Below are 13,219 nucleotides of genomic sequence, written 5' to 3'. Positions count from 1 at the left end.
AGAGTTTGAGATCGTGTGTACATCAAAAGCTGACAGAAAAGTCATGCAGGAGCCCATGGCATGTTTTAGGGGATTTATTTTAGGCTTTTTGAGCTTGTTTTTATGAACTAAAAAGCCAATTGTTCCTAAGAATTAAGGGATAAGAGGAGCTAAGCCAAACAAACATGGATGGGAACAGTTTGGGAGATGGGAATTTTGTTTTCTGACAGGGATGGATACAGAAATCCCTCTGCAAGGCACAAGGAAGGGGGTGCAGAGGTGGATGGAGGCTTCAGTGGTTCACCACCTTATTTTTCCCTCCAGCTGAGCTCCCCAAACGTTGCCTTTCAGCACGTGGAGGTTTTTTAGGTCATCAGAAGCTGTTGCTAAGCTGCCAGAGTTTCCTGAATAATACCAGGGCTAATCAAGGAGGAGAATGGAGACATTGTGGTTGTGCTCCTGGGGTGTGAAAGGGAGGCTGTGATCAGACCTGGCCAAAGCTTCTCCATCCCACCAGAGACATCCCTGACTCCTCTGATGTTGGATTAGGCCTTTTTCTGACCCAGAGATGGGGCAACTGAGAGGTGTTGTAAAAACTTTTATTCCATTTTCAGTCTCATGAGAAGGGTGAGACAATACAGGTGTTATCATTCATGCTATCACAATCAGAAGCTATTTCTTAATTACACTATAAGTGTTTCTTGGCCTATCAGCTTTAGCTACACTATGTTGTAAATGCCTTAAAGCTAATTATCTAAAATTACCCTTTGTGTGTCTTATTACAATGCATCTTTCATAGTTCTATTTCTCTAAAGTATTTAGTCTTATTTGTAAGGCCATCCTTTGAAACTTGTTTCTAGTTTAATTTTTTTCAGCAGTTTCTGTCTTATTCTATGGTATTTTTAAGTCAGCATTTCTTATTTCAAGGTTTGTATACAGCTGTACACTGTGTGAGCCTTCTGTCAGGCTTGGAGAATTTTTTACAAATCTGTTTCCCACACTCTAACAGTCCCTGTCCCCAGCTGGGCTCAAGGACACACTGCAGGGGAGAGGGCAGGGATGGGACAGAATTCCCAAAATCCCTGGGTTGGGAGAGACCTTTGAGATCATGGAGTCCAACCCAGCCCCAACCCCTCAACTGAACCCTGGCACCCAGTGCCACATCCAGGCTTTGTTAAACACACCCAGGGATGGGGACTCCACCACCTCCCCGGGCAGAACATTCCAGAACTTTCTCACCCTTTCTGGAAAACACTTTTTCCCACTATCCAACCTGAATTTCCCTTGGTGCAGCTTGAGATGTCAGGAACGGGGAAATAGTTCAAGAATCAGCAGGTGCCCCCTGAGCCTCCTTTTGTGCAGGGTGAGCTCCAGCTGGGTTGGCCTCCAGCCTGCTCCAGCAGGCAGAGGTGCAGGTGTGGAGCTTCCTCATTCCTCACCTTCCTCCCAGGGTGTCCCTGGTGTGCCCAGGGTGCCCCAGGAGCACAGGAGGTGACACAAGGTGACACTCACCCTTTGGAGCGTCCCAGGGAGAAACAAAGCACTGGCAGGGCTGGACTCAGCACTGACACCAGGGTTTTAAATTAACTCCAGAGCTTCCTGGGCTCTTTCTTACACTGAGCCAGCTGGTGCCAGTCCAGGGACACCAAAAGTGTTCCACAAAAAGGGAAGAGGCAGCATTGTCCTATGGGGTCTGATCTGACAGCTCTGACACTGAGCTCTTGTCTGAGAGGTTCAGTGACATTCCCTGAAGTCATCCTTGCCTTCCTGGGAGGCACTGACAGTGCTCCCAAGGCTGGGGGTGTTCCCACTGGAATTCAAAATGCTCCCCTGGAGGAGAGAAAGGTCCTGGGAGAGCTCAGAGCCCCTGGCAGGGCCTGAAGGGGCTCCAGGAGAGCTGGAGAGGGACTGGGGACAAGGGATGGAGGGACAGGAGCCAGGGAATGGCTCCCAGTGCCAGAGGGCAGGGATGGGTGGGAGATTGGGAATTGGGAATTCCTGGCTGGGCTGGAATTGCCAGAGCAGCTGTGGCTGCCCCTGGATCCCTGGCAGTGCCCAAGGCCAGGCTGGACACTGGGGCACCCTGGGACAGTGGGAGGTGTCCCTGCCATGGCAGGGCTGGCACTGGGGGGGGTTTCAGGTCCTTTCCAACCCTTCCACGATCCTCTGGTACAAGGGTTTGCATGGATGTGCTGTGCATCCAGGTTCCTGCTATAAATATTCCATGGCTAATTACACCCAGCTGATCTGTGACGTTCATTTACGGTGCTTAATTAACAGAGGGGTTTAACACCAACACAGGTCACAGCTCTTTCCTTAAATACCTGAGAGAGGGGACCTCAAACCACAGTTTTATTGATCATCTTCTTACTGGGGGCTGAAACATAAAATCAGGCCAATCATTATTTTACAGTGAATAACCAAATGATCTGGAAATTTCTGCTCAGTTATTTCTTGGGCAGAATTTCATTCAGAGATTTGTCATGACCTAATAGAAACCAATACAAAAGGCATTTGTGTGGTTTTTTGGGTGTTTTCTGTTAGAGAAGAAATTCACAGATATGTGGCTTTCCTTTCCTTGTATTCATTCAGTGATTCAAGAAATTTGCATTTTATGTTATTATTTATATTTTGTATAATAGCTCAAAAAAGTCAATTTAAAGGCTTTTTTTTTAATAGATGAAGTGAAAAGGATTGGCAAAAAAAAAATTGGTTTTATATGCTCTTAAAATCTTAGAGAAGAAGTTGGCCCAGGCAAAAGAAAATAAAAAAGTGAAAGAAGGCCCAGATATGACCCCTGTAAAAGGCACATCCAGAAAAGCCTTTAATGCCCCAAGGGCTTTATTGCTACAGCAACGCCTGTGGGGCAGATGGGGGATTTACTCCCAGGGGCATTTTTGGTGCAGGATGGGAACAAATCAAGTTGTCCTTCTGCAAAATTATTCCATCTCTTTTAAGCATTTTTTTGCAAATTGAAGTGTGCTGGTTGGAAATAAGGCCGGGCAGAGTGATCCTTGGAGGGGGATGATATTTGTCCAGGTTCCTCAGGGAAAAGGGCAAGTGCCAGTGCTTTGTTTTTCCTTAGGAGAGGAGGAATGCTTCATTTTAGTGTCCAGACTGGGAGGGTCACTCTGGAGCTTTCTCATTTCCAAGCTGGCAGTGGGAACTCACAGCTTTTCACAAGAAAAACAAAATAAATCCCAAAATCTTTGGGATTGTCTGGGTTTTTCACCCTCTGACTCCACACACCTTGGGAGGGACACATCTCCTAACCCTGGGATGAGCCTGGAGCTGCTGGCTCTGAAATCAGCTGTCATTCATCATCTGCCTCAGGGGACCCTCTGCCAGCAGGGAAAAGCTTCCCAGGACACTCTGCAATCCCAGTGAACCTGAAATGCTTCCCAAGCCTTTGGAGTTTTAAGTCAGATGTGTTTTGGGGGAAAATTTGGTGTTTTCAGCCAGCTGGACCTTTTTGCTCAGGAGACCCTGAATGAAAAGTTAAAAATGGTTCAAATAAGGGCAACGAAATGGTTTTATCTGGGTTTTTTAGGCCCTCATTGCCCATAAATTCTCTCTGATTAAAATCCTCTTCTGAGATGTGTCAAAACTTCTGCTTCCAGAGAAGGTGGAAGGGTTTGGGCTGGTTTTGGAGGGTGAGGTGTGCCAGGGAGCCCCAAAATCTCAGCTCTCCAATTCAAGTAGTTCCTTTGAGTTGCCTCTTCTGATCTTGTTGCCAAATTTTCTAAATTCAAGCATTAATTGAGACCAGGGCTGGGTTGTTTATAGAGCTGGAATTGCAGGTGCTTGGTGCTTTTCCTGGGGCTGGGGGTGTGCTTCCAGTGAGAACAGAGGAGTCACAGTGATTTGGGATGGTCCAAGCCCAACCATTCCATGGATCCCTGCCCTCAGCTTCCAGCTCTGCCATGCCAAAGACACAAAGAGAGCAGGGGCAGGGCATGTTCTCACTAAATGGGAATGTTCTTATGGAATCCTGGAATGGTTGGGGTTGGAGGGACCCTAAATCCCATCCAGTGCCATGGCAGGGACACCTTCCACTGTCCCAGGCTGCTCCAACCCTGTCCAGCCTGGCCCTGGACACTTCCACAGCTTTTCTGGGCACCCTCATTTATTTCCTGTTGTTCTTGAACATTCATCTCTTCAGCCTCTTTATTGCTCCTGCTCCCATATTTGCCAGGGCACATATGCTGGGGTTTGTAACCATCCTTCTTTTTAGGGATCTTAGGCTGTTTTTATTGGGTTGCAGAAAGCAAAACCCCACAGGATGAGCAGATCCATCACTAATGTGACACCATTAGGGAGGGAATTATCTCAGTTTGGTAGAAGGAAATTGGGGTTTCTGTGTCCCTCAGGCTTCTTCCATGACCCAACTAAATAAATTGTTAAAGATCATCTCATGTAATACACTTAAACCTCCAAAACCAAGTTTTTGACAGTGCTTCTTGCCCTGAAGTGTGCTCTGGAAAGGGAGCAGTGGTGGAGCAGGGATTGATTCCAGTTCCTGGAAGGGCTGATGAGTAAAGGCAGGTCTGAGCTCAGGGCACGCACAGGGCACCAGAACTTGGGGCAGGGAGCATCAGTGCAGCAAAGCAGCAGTTCTGGGAAAAGATGGGAAGGGTGACCAGAGCAAACTCCTGCAATCACCGGGAATTGGGGCTGGAAAGGGGCCTGAAGCTGTTCCAGGAGGGGATGGGGAGGGCTGGGAGGGTCCGAGTGAGGAGCAGCTTCTGCTTGGCCAGAGCACACAAAGGGGGAATTCTGCAGGGTTTCACTCAGGCTTTAATTGTTAAAAACCCACATTGTAGCTGTCTAGGGGTTTATCCTGAATTTTCAAACAGCAGCATCACCAGGGTTTCATCAGGCAGAGAAATCTTGTCAGAAAATGTGCATCCAAAGCAGCTCATGAGCAGAGAGGGGGTAATTTCAATTTTGGTACTTGATGCATTAAATTTAAATACTGGGAACCAGAATGGGTATTATTACACATCTATTTACATATCAAAAATGAATTTTAAAATATATAATATTAATATAATAACTTAATATTATAATCTATACTATTATAATTCAATAAATAAATAATTTGATAACTTATATAATATTATAACTACAATATAAAATAATATGTTTATTATAATAACTATATAGTTATATAGCTATATAATTATAGTTATAGTTATTATAATAATATTATAGTTAGTTATAATAATATAATGTAATATATATTACATAATACATATATTATATTATATTATATTATATTATATACTCTATAATATGATATACTCTATAATAATATAATATATACAGTATTATTATATTAATATATTATCATTTTACATTTAATATTAAAATTTTTATTTTCTCTTCCTATTCTCAATGCTAAAGCATATTTTTTTTTTTTTAAAGTGAATCAGTGACTCTGGGCAGGCTCATTGATTGAGCACAATAATCCCAGAGCTGTTTTCCTGCTCCTGACCTATTTTCTGAGGAGCTGGTACACCCTGGAGCTCTGGGTTAGAGGGGAGCTGGGCAGGTAATTTAAGGTTCCCCATTTGTGCACGTTCAGGCCAACCCGTGCTAATCCCAAAAGTGCCCTTTCAGTGTCCCAGCACGGGGTGGCCTGGCTGGGACAGGGTGTTTTGTGCAGGTGAAAGTGTTTGGGTGGAAGTGGAGCAGTTACACAAGCCCTGAGCCCAAAGCAGGTCACCCAGCCCTGCCCTCAGTGCTAAATTTGGCTCGGGGCTGTCCCTGGCCCCAGCAGCACTGCCAGGCTCCAGCGGGGCTGAGCTCCTCTCTCAGCACTCAGGGGCTGTGAGGGGACATTCCTGGGAAATTCCCCACTGATCCTGCTGGATCCCACAGCCCCACACAGCTCTGGGTGGGAAGGGACCTTCAATCCCACCCAGAGCCACCCCTGCCATGGCAGGGACACCTCCCACTGTCCAGGGTGCCCCAATGTCCAGGGATCCAGGGGCAGCCACAGCTGCTCTGGGAAACTCCATTAGTTTGGGGTTTGTGGGTTTTAGGGGTTGTATTTGAATGGTTTGAATTTGTAGGGTTTGGGGGTTGTATTTGAGTGGGTTTGAATTTGTAGGGTTTGGGGGTTGTATTTGAGCGGGTTTGAATTTGTAGGGTTTGGGGGTTGTATTTGAGCGGGTTTGAATTTGTAGGGTTTGGGGGTTGTATTTGAGCGGGTTTGAATTTGTAGCTTTTAGGGGTTGTATTTGAGTGGGTTTCAATTTGTAGGCTTTAGGGCTTATATTTTAGTGGGTTTGAATTTGTAGGTTTTAGGGGCTGTATTTGAGTGATTTTGAATTTGTAAGGTTTGGGGGTTGTGTTTGAGTGGATTTGAATTTGTAGGGTTTGGAGGCTGTATTTGAGTGGGTTTGGAATGTAGGTTTTGGGGGTTGTACTTGGATGGGGCTTGGGGGTTGCAGTTTGAGTTTGGGGTTTGGAGGTTTTGGGGGCTGTAGTTTGATTTGGTTTGGGCTTGTAGGGTTTAGGGGTTGTATTTTGATTAGGTTTAGGGGTATGACTTGGAGTTTGGAGGTTTTGAGGCTTGTACTTTGAGTTTTAGGTATGTAAGTTTTGGAGGTTGTAGTTTGGGTTTGTAAGTTTTGAGTGTTGGAGATTGGCTCTGGGTTTGTAGGTTTTGGGGTTGTATTTTGATTGAGTTTGGGTTTGTAGGTTTTGGGGTTGTACTTTGGTTAATTTGGGTTTGTAGGTTTTGGGGTTGTTTGAGTTTGAGCTTTGTAGACTTTAGGGTTGTACTTTGGTTGATTTTGGGTTTGTAGGTTTTGGGGTTGTACTTTGGTTGATTTTGGGTTTGTAGGTTTTGGGGTTGTTTGAGTTTGAGGTTTGTAAGTTTTGGGGTTGTACTTTGATTAATTTTGGGTTTGTAAGTTTTGGGGTTCTTTGAGTTTGAGGTTTGTAGGTTTTGGGGTTGTACTTTGGTTGATTTTGGGTTTGTAGGTTTTGGGGTTGTACTGTGGTTGATTTTGGGTTTGTAGGTTTTGGGGTGGTACTTTGGTTGATTTTGGGTTTGTAAGTTTTAGGGTTGTACTTTGGTTGATTTTGGGTTTGTAGGTTTTGGGGTTGTACTTTGGTTGATTTTGGGTTTGTAGATTTTAGGGTTGTACTTTGGTTGATTTTGGGTTTGTAAGTTTTAGGGTTGTACTGTGGTTGATTTTGGGTTTGTAGGTTTTGGGGTTGTACTGTGGTTGATTTTGGGTTTGTAGGTTTTGGGGTTGTACTGTGGTTGATTTTGGGTTGCAGGGCAGTATTAGACCAAGCCTGATCAGCGCTGCACTCTCAGAACCGTGTGGGGTGAGCCGGGACAGCACCTCCTCCTGTTTCACTCATGTTCAGTGGTTTGGCAGCTAATTAATCCTTAATCCATTTAATTTCTGTCTTGTTTGTGTAACGAATGCTGAAATGCTTGAATTGAGCCCTTGTGCAGGGGGAGCTGCTCCTGAGATAAAGCCAAACAGACCCTTATCAGACCCTTTATTGTCACTCCATGCTCCTCTGCTCAGGTGACACCTGGGCACTGAACTGGAACCAGGGCTGCTGTTCCTCTTGGATTTCAGACAAAGAATTCCAGGTCTTGAGTCTGTGTTCTGACCAGGCTTGAGGTAAACAAATTATTTACAACCTGCCAGATCAAAATCATCCCAAAGCCCTCTTGTGACAATTCTTTTCCTCACTGTTTTTATTAAGCCTTCTCCTAAGGCAGCTTTAGTTAAAAAATCCAGACTTGGAATTTCTTTGGATATCTTTATGAATGGATGGTTTAAGCATCAGCATCTGTGTGAAATTGGTGTTGAAATGATGGTGATGATGATTAATGACAAAATCTGTTAATAGTGCACAGTTTGCTTTGCCTGCTGCAACCAGAGAGGATCCCCAACCCTGTCAGGGATCAGTCTTCAAATTCCTGGAAGGTGGCTTTGGATCTTGCTTCCAGAAATATATTCAGACAAGCCAATCTCTAATTATAAAGTCATTTTCCTCACCCTCTATAAAAGTACCTCATGTAATTTCAGTGACGAAGGAATCCAGGGATTCATCTGCCTGAACTGCCCAAAAATAATTGTTCTGTTCAGATCCTCCATGTCCAGGTCCACTGTGCATGTTTAACAGAGCTGGTTGCCTTTTGAACAGCAGATTTATATCATGAAAAATTGATCAGAGTCTGTGGGAAGTTCTGCAGGAGAACAAAACCTTCATCCCTGTTTGTACCAGGCTGTGAGCAGCCCTGGCTGTGCCTCTGGTAACCTGTGCCCTGTGTCCCCAGGGAGACTGCAGCTATGAGCAGGAGCTCCAGCCTCACCTACGGATGGAAGACGTGAACATTGCAGGGGACAAAAGGACTCCCTCCATGGCCAACCCCCCCTGGCATCAGAGAGCTCGCTGCTCCAGGAAAGACCTGGCAAAATCCAAACCAAAACCATTCCCTCCTGATGCAGGTGATGACAGGACTGAGTTCTTTGCCACCTTTAAAACAACCAAAGCCAAGGCTCCCAGAAGAGCCCCTGGACTCAGTGAGGAAGTGCCTGTGCTGCCTCAGGCTCCCCCTGCCCCTCCCTCAGGAACAAGGCTTGCTGTGCCTGGACCCTCTCACCCAGGCAGTGAAAAGGACGAGGGGATGGAGGTGACATTTGACTTAAATGCATTTATTGACCTGTGTGACAACAGTGACAGCTCTGAAAGCCCTGTCAGTCCAGCAGCACAGGAGAACAGCCCTGCAGGTGAAGCCTGCGAGGCCCTGGGGAGGATCCACAGGGACTCAGGGTATGAGACCTCCCCCGTGGCCTCGGACCTGTTTTATCTCCCCGAATCCTGCAGGGATTCCTTCACACTCCCAGGACCACCCCAGGAGCCCCTGGGGCTGGAACAAACATTTTCCCAGGTGCAAAGGCTTTTGTCACAGTCCCCTCCCTCTGGGGATGAACTGGAGGGTTTGGAGAGCCTGATGAGAGAGGAAGGAGCAAGATCTCCTTCCCCAAAAGATCTCCCCGATGGTCACTCAGAGGCACTGCAGGACAGCGTCTCCCCCACGTCCCCAAAAACTGATCCTTCCCTGAAGAATCCCAAAGTGACAGCTCCCAGGGAACTCTGTGCCTCAAGAAGTCCCCATTTGTCCAAAACTGTGTCATCTCCCACGGCTGCTGCTGTTGAAGAGGAGCAGCTCTGGAATGACAGCTTTGATGGCCTGTTTGACAGTGAGGAATTCCCTGAAATCCCAAACAACGCTCCCAGCAGGGACCAGCCCCTGACAAACGGCCCTTCAAAGGAGCCTCTCCTTCCCAAGGACACAGCAGAGGCTGCCCTTGAAGTTCCTGGTGAGGAGCAGAGTCTGCATTTGTTTGAGGATGAGGCTGGTGAGGACACGGGCGAGGGCAGCCCCATGAGCGCTGAGCCTCCAGCCAGGGCAGGTCCAGCTGGGACCATCCCTGGGACACAGGGAGAGCCAGGCAGGGAATTGCCCTGTGTGAGCCCCACCCAGCCCTGCAGGGAACCCACGGGGACATCAGCAATGGCCCTGGAGAAGGACGATCCCTACGACTGCTCCCAGGACCTGTTCTCTGTCACCTTCGACCTGGGCTTCTCCATCGAGGACAGCGGGGATGAGACCCCCGAGGAGAGCAGGAATGCTGGGAACCCCCCACTGAACAGAGCCCTGGGGAGTGCCAAAACATCCCTGAGTGATGGCTCCAGGCTGGAAACCTCCCCAGGGTGGGACTGCAGGAGGCTGGAGAGCAGGAACATGTCCACACCGTTGTCACATCAGAGCAGGGGCAGGAATGGCAGGGAAGGGGCCGAGGGTGCTCCTGCTGCAGGGCCTGTCCTCGAGTCAGGAGGCAGCAGGAGGGGAAGGGAACCCCCTGAACCTTTGCCTTCAGCACTTCTGACCCCAACAAGCAGGGAGGGTGTGAATATCAAAGCTGTCAAAAGAATTTCTATGAAAGTCTTCACAAATGCCAGGGAGCAAATTCCAGAGGTGCCTCCTGTAGATCAAGTCAAAGAGAGCCCATGGAGGCAGAACTTTGGGAGATCAGCCTTGGATTCCCCTCCAGGAAGGACAAAAACCCCAGAAAACACCAAACTCCATGGATCCCATGCTGCAGGTAGGGAATTTGGTGGGACAGGAGTCAGACTTTCGTGGTTAGGAAACAGGATCCAGGATCTTTTGGATCCTCACTTTGGTTTTATGGCTGAGGGGGGAAGGTTGAAAGGAAGAGGAGTAATGGCTGAGATGCTGGAAGTTGGGTCCATGGGGGGACATTCCCTGGCTCCTGTCCCTCCATCCCTCATCCTCTCTCCAGCTCTCCTGGAGCCTTCTCCTCTCCAGGGGAACATTCCCAGCTCTCCCAGCCTGGCTCCAGCCCTGGGACAGCTCCATGGCCTCTCTGGCAGTGACATTTGCAGCCCCAGTCGCTGCTGTCACAGGGATTTGTGTCACAAAGTGCTGCCACAGCTCTGGCTCTTGCTCAACTTTTAATGGCTTCTTCTCTTGGTGTCCTGCTTCTCTTCCCTTTTTCTGCCTCTGCTGCCTGGGGAAATCACTTCCCCCCAGGACTCTCCAGGGAAGCAGGATTTATTGTCCATCCCAGCTGGAGATTATCTCTTTTGATTAACAAGGCTGAAGAGAACAATATTTGCCCTGTAGATCAATAAATAATCTCCTTTGGAGGTGCTTTTCTGAGAGAGGCATGGTTTGATTGCTCAGCTCTAACAAAATTGTGTTGGGAACTGTGCAATTCTGGTGAATGTTGTTTATTCTGTTTTCTGCAGGACCCAGCAGTGACAGCGAGGAAGAGATCGTTTTCCAGAGAAAAAACAGGATAAAAAATAATGTTTTGATGTCTCCTGCTGTGAGTCTTAGAGGGGAAAAAATAGACAAGAGAAGCAAAATGGCAATTGAAGCAGCAAAACACAAACTCTGTGTGCGCTGATGTTCATGTTGTTCCCACAGGGGATGGATGAGAGCGACCTGGAGTCTCCAGCTCGGGTCACCAGGAAACGCCGGCGCCCTCCCAACGTGGTCAGCAAAGAAATGGGGAGAAATAATCAATAATTGATGGGAACTCACTCCTGCCTCCCTTCTGTTCCCTCCCAGGGTCTCCACACTTCACAGGATCCCACGATGGTTGGGGTTGGAGGCACCTCAAAGTCCACCCAGTGCCAGCCCTGCCATGGCAGGGACACCTCCCACTGTCCCAGTGTCCAGCCTGGCCTGGGACACTGCCAGGGATCCAGGGGCTTTGGTGACTTTGGAGTTGTTGTTTGGCAGCCAGGAAGGGTGAAATAACCTGCCTGCCACAGAGCTTTCAACCAAAAAAAAAGCAAATTCATGGCACATTTGAGCTGCTTTTTCATCCAAATCCCATTTTCCTGCCCTGTTATTTGGAGGTGTCCCTGCCCATGGCAGGGTGGCACTGGAGCAGCTTTAAGGTCCCTTCCCACCCACCCAGGCTGGGGTTCAGTGACTTGCTGGGAGGGTCCCTTGCTGCAGCCCTGCTCACTCTGTGTGTTCCCATTGCAGTCAGACACATCCAGTGAGGACAGTGGGGATTTCCAGAGGGGCAGCAGCAGCCCCAGGGCCAGGCCCCGGCCAGGAGGAGCCAAACGTGCCAGGAGCTGCGTGACAGCCAAGGTGGGTGGCACTGTGTCCCCCAGGGACACTGAGCTCAGCTTTGGAGCAGCTGGAATGTGGGGCTGGGGCTCTGCTCTCCCACAGCAGCTCCTGGCAGACGCTGCAGCTGGAATTTGGGAATGCTGGGGAAAGGGCCTGGGGGGCAGAGGGGACTGCAGGGCTGGGTGACAGCTGTGACACCAGAGAACAGCTCAGAGGGCAGCTCCAGGGATACCCTGAGAGGAGTCAGGCTCCTGTCCAGAAGGGAAACAAAAAAAGGAATACTATAACAAATTATAGTAAAAATATTATATTATTATATTTATTATATTAATTATATTTATTATATTAATTATATTTATTAAATTTATTACATATTATATATTATATTATAATTCTATTCTATTATATATAATAGAATTATAATATAATTTAGCATAGTATATTTATTATAGTAAATTATAATATACTATATTTATTATGGTATATTCATTATATATATTATTTTTATTTATATTATATTTATTATATTTTATTCTATTTCCTGTGAACCCCTTCCAGGTCAGGGTATTCTGGGATTGTATGTTATATTATAAAAATATATCAAATTTATATATTTTGTTTATATATTTTTAACACAATAAAAATGAATTATTATTATTATTATTATTACTATTATTATTATTATTATTATAGCAATAACTACAATAAAAATTTATTATTATCATCATGAGGATTGGGCTGCTTGCTCATATGAGCGATCCCCACGGATGGGCTCAGCCCTGATTGAAGGCGGTGCTGGTTAATTAGAGGCAGTGCTAATTGCCCTAATGGTGTGCAGGCTGCAGGCAGGCAGTTCCTGGAGGAGGAGGCCGAGCTGTCCCTGCTGGATGCTGAGGGGATCTTGTCGGACGAGAGCGACAGCACCGGGGAGGAGCCGAGCCCGTCCCTGGCCCAGTTCCTTGATGATGAAGGGGAACCCACACAGGCCCTCAACGGTGAGTGGGGAACTCCCAGAGCATCCCAGAGCCAGGAGATCCCTGGGGTGGGAGCCAGGGTCTGTGACCTCCTCACCCAGGCTCGGGAGCTGCTCCTGCCACAGCATCCGGGGCTCTGCCAGCCTGGAAACCTCCTGCATCCTCAGGGAGCAGCTGGGGCTGGGCCAGGCTGGAGATCAGGGAAAGGTTCCACTATTCCAGAGGGTGCTGGCACTGCCCAGGGAATGGGCACGGCCCCGAGGCTGCCAGAACTGCAGGGCGGTTTGGGCAGCACTGCCAGGGATGCCCAGGGTGGGATTGTTGGGGGCTGGGATGATCCCTGTAGGACCCTACAGCTCAGGATATTCTGGGATAGAATGGCAGCTTTCATGACACAGGATGGGTACACTTGGAATCCCAAGATGGTTTGGGTGGAAAAGGACCTCAAATCCCACCCAGTGCCAGCCCTGCCATGGCAGGGACACCTCCCACTGTCCCAGGGTGCCCCAGTGTCCAGCCTGGCCTTGGGCACTGCCAGGGATCCAGGGGCAGCCACAGCTGCTCTGGCAATTCCAGCCCAGCCAGGAATTCCCAATTCCCAATC

The 13,219-nt window shown here is 47.7% G+C and overlaps 1 protein-coding gene across 1 annotated transcript in view; it reads left to right on the top strand.

Moving 5' to 3' along the window:
* Window positions 1-13,219, top strand: part of FANCM (FA complementation group M) — a 60,822-nt gene that overhangs the window by 42,249 nt on the left and 5,354 nt on the right. The window contains exons 14-18 of the mRNA XM_066552502.1: window positions 8,297-10,130; window positions 10,798-10,877; window positions 10,979-11,047; window positions 11,549-11,659; window positions 12,480-12,636. Coding sequence (XP_066408599.1) covers window positions 8,297-10,130; window positions 10,798-10,877; window positions 10,979-11,047; window positions 11,549-11,659; window positions 12,480-12,636 — 2,251 coding nt within the window. The remainder of the gene's footprint in view (window positions 1-8,296; window positions 10,131-10,797; window positions 10,878-10,978; window positions 11,048-11,548; window positions 11,660-12,479; window positions 12,637-13,219) is intronic.

Source organism: Molothrus aeneus, chromosome 6, assembly GCF_037042795.1.
Source record: "Molothrus aeneus isolate 106 chromosome 6, BPBGC_Maene_1.0, whole genome shotgun sequence".
Taxonomy (NCBI): Eukaryota; Metazoa; Chordata; class Aves; order Passeriformes; family Icteridae; genus Molothrus; species Molothrus aeneus.
This window is presented reverse-complemented; position numbering and strand designations above follow the sequence as displayed.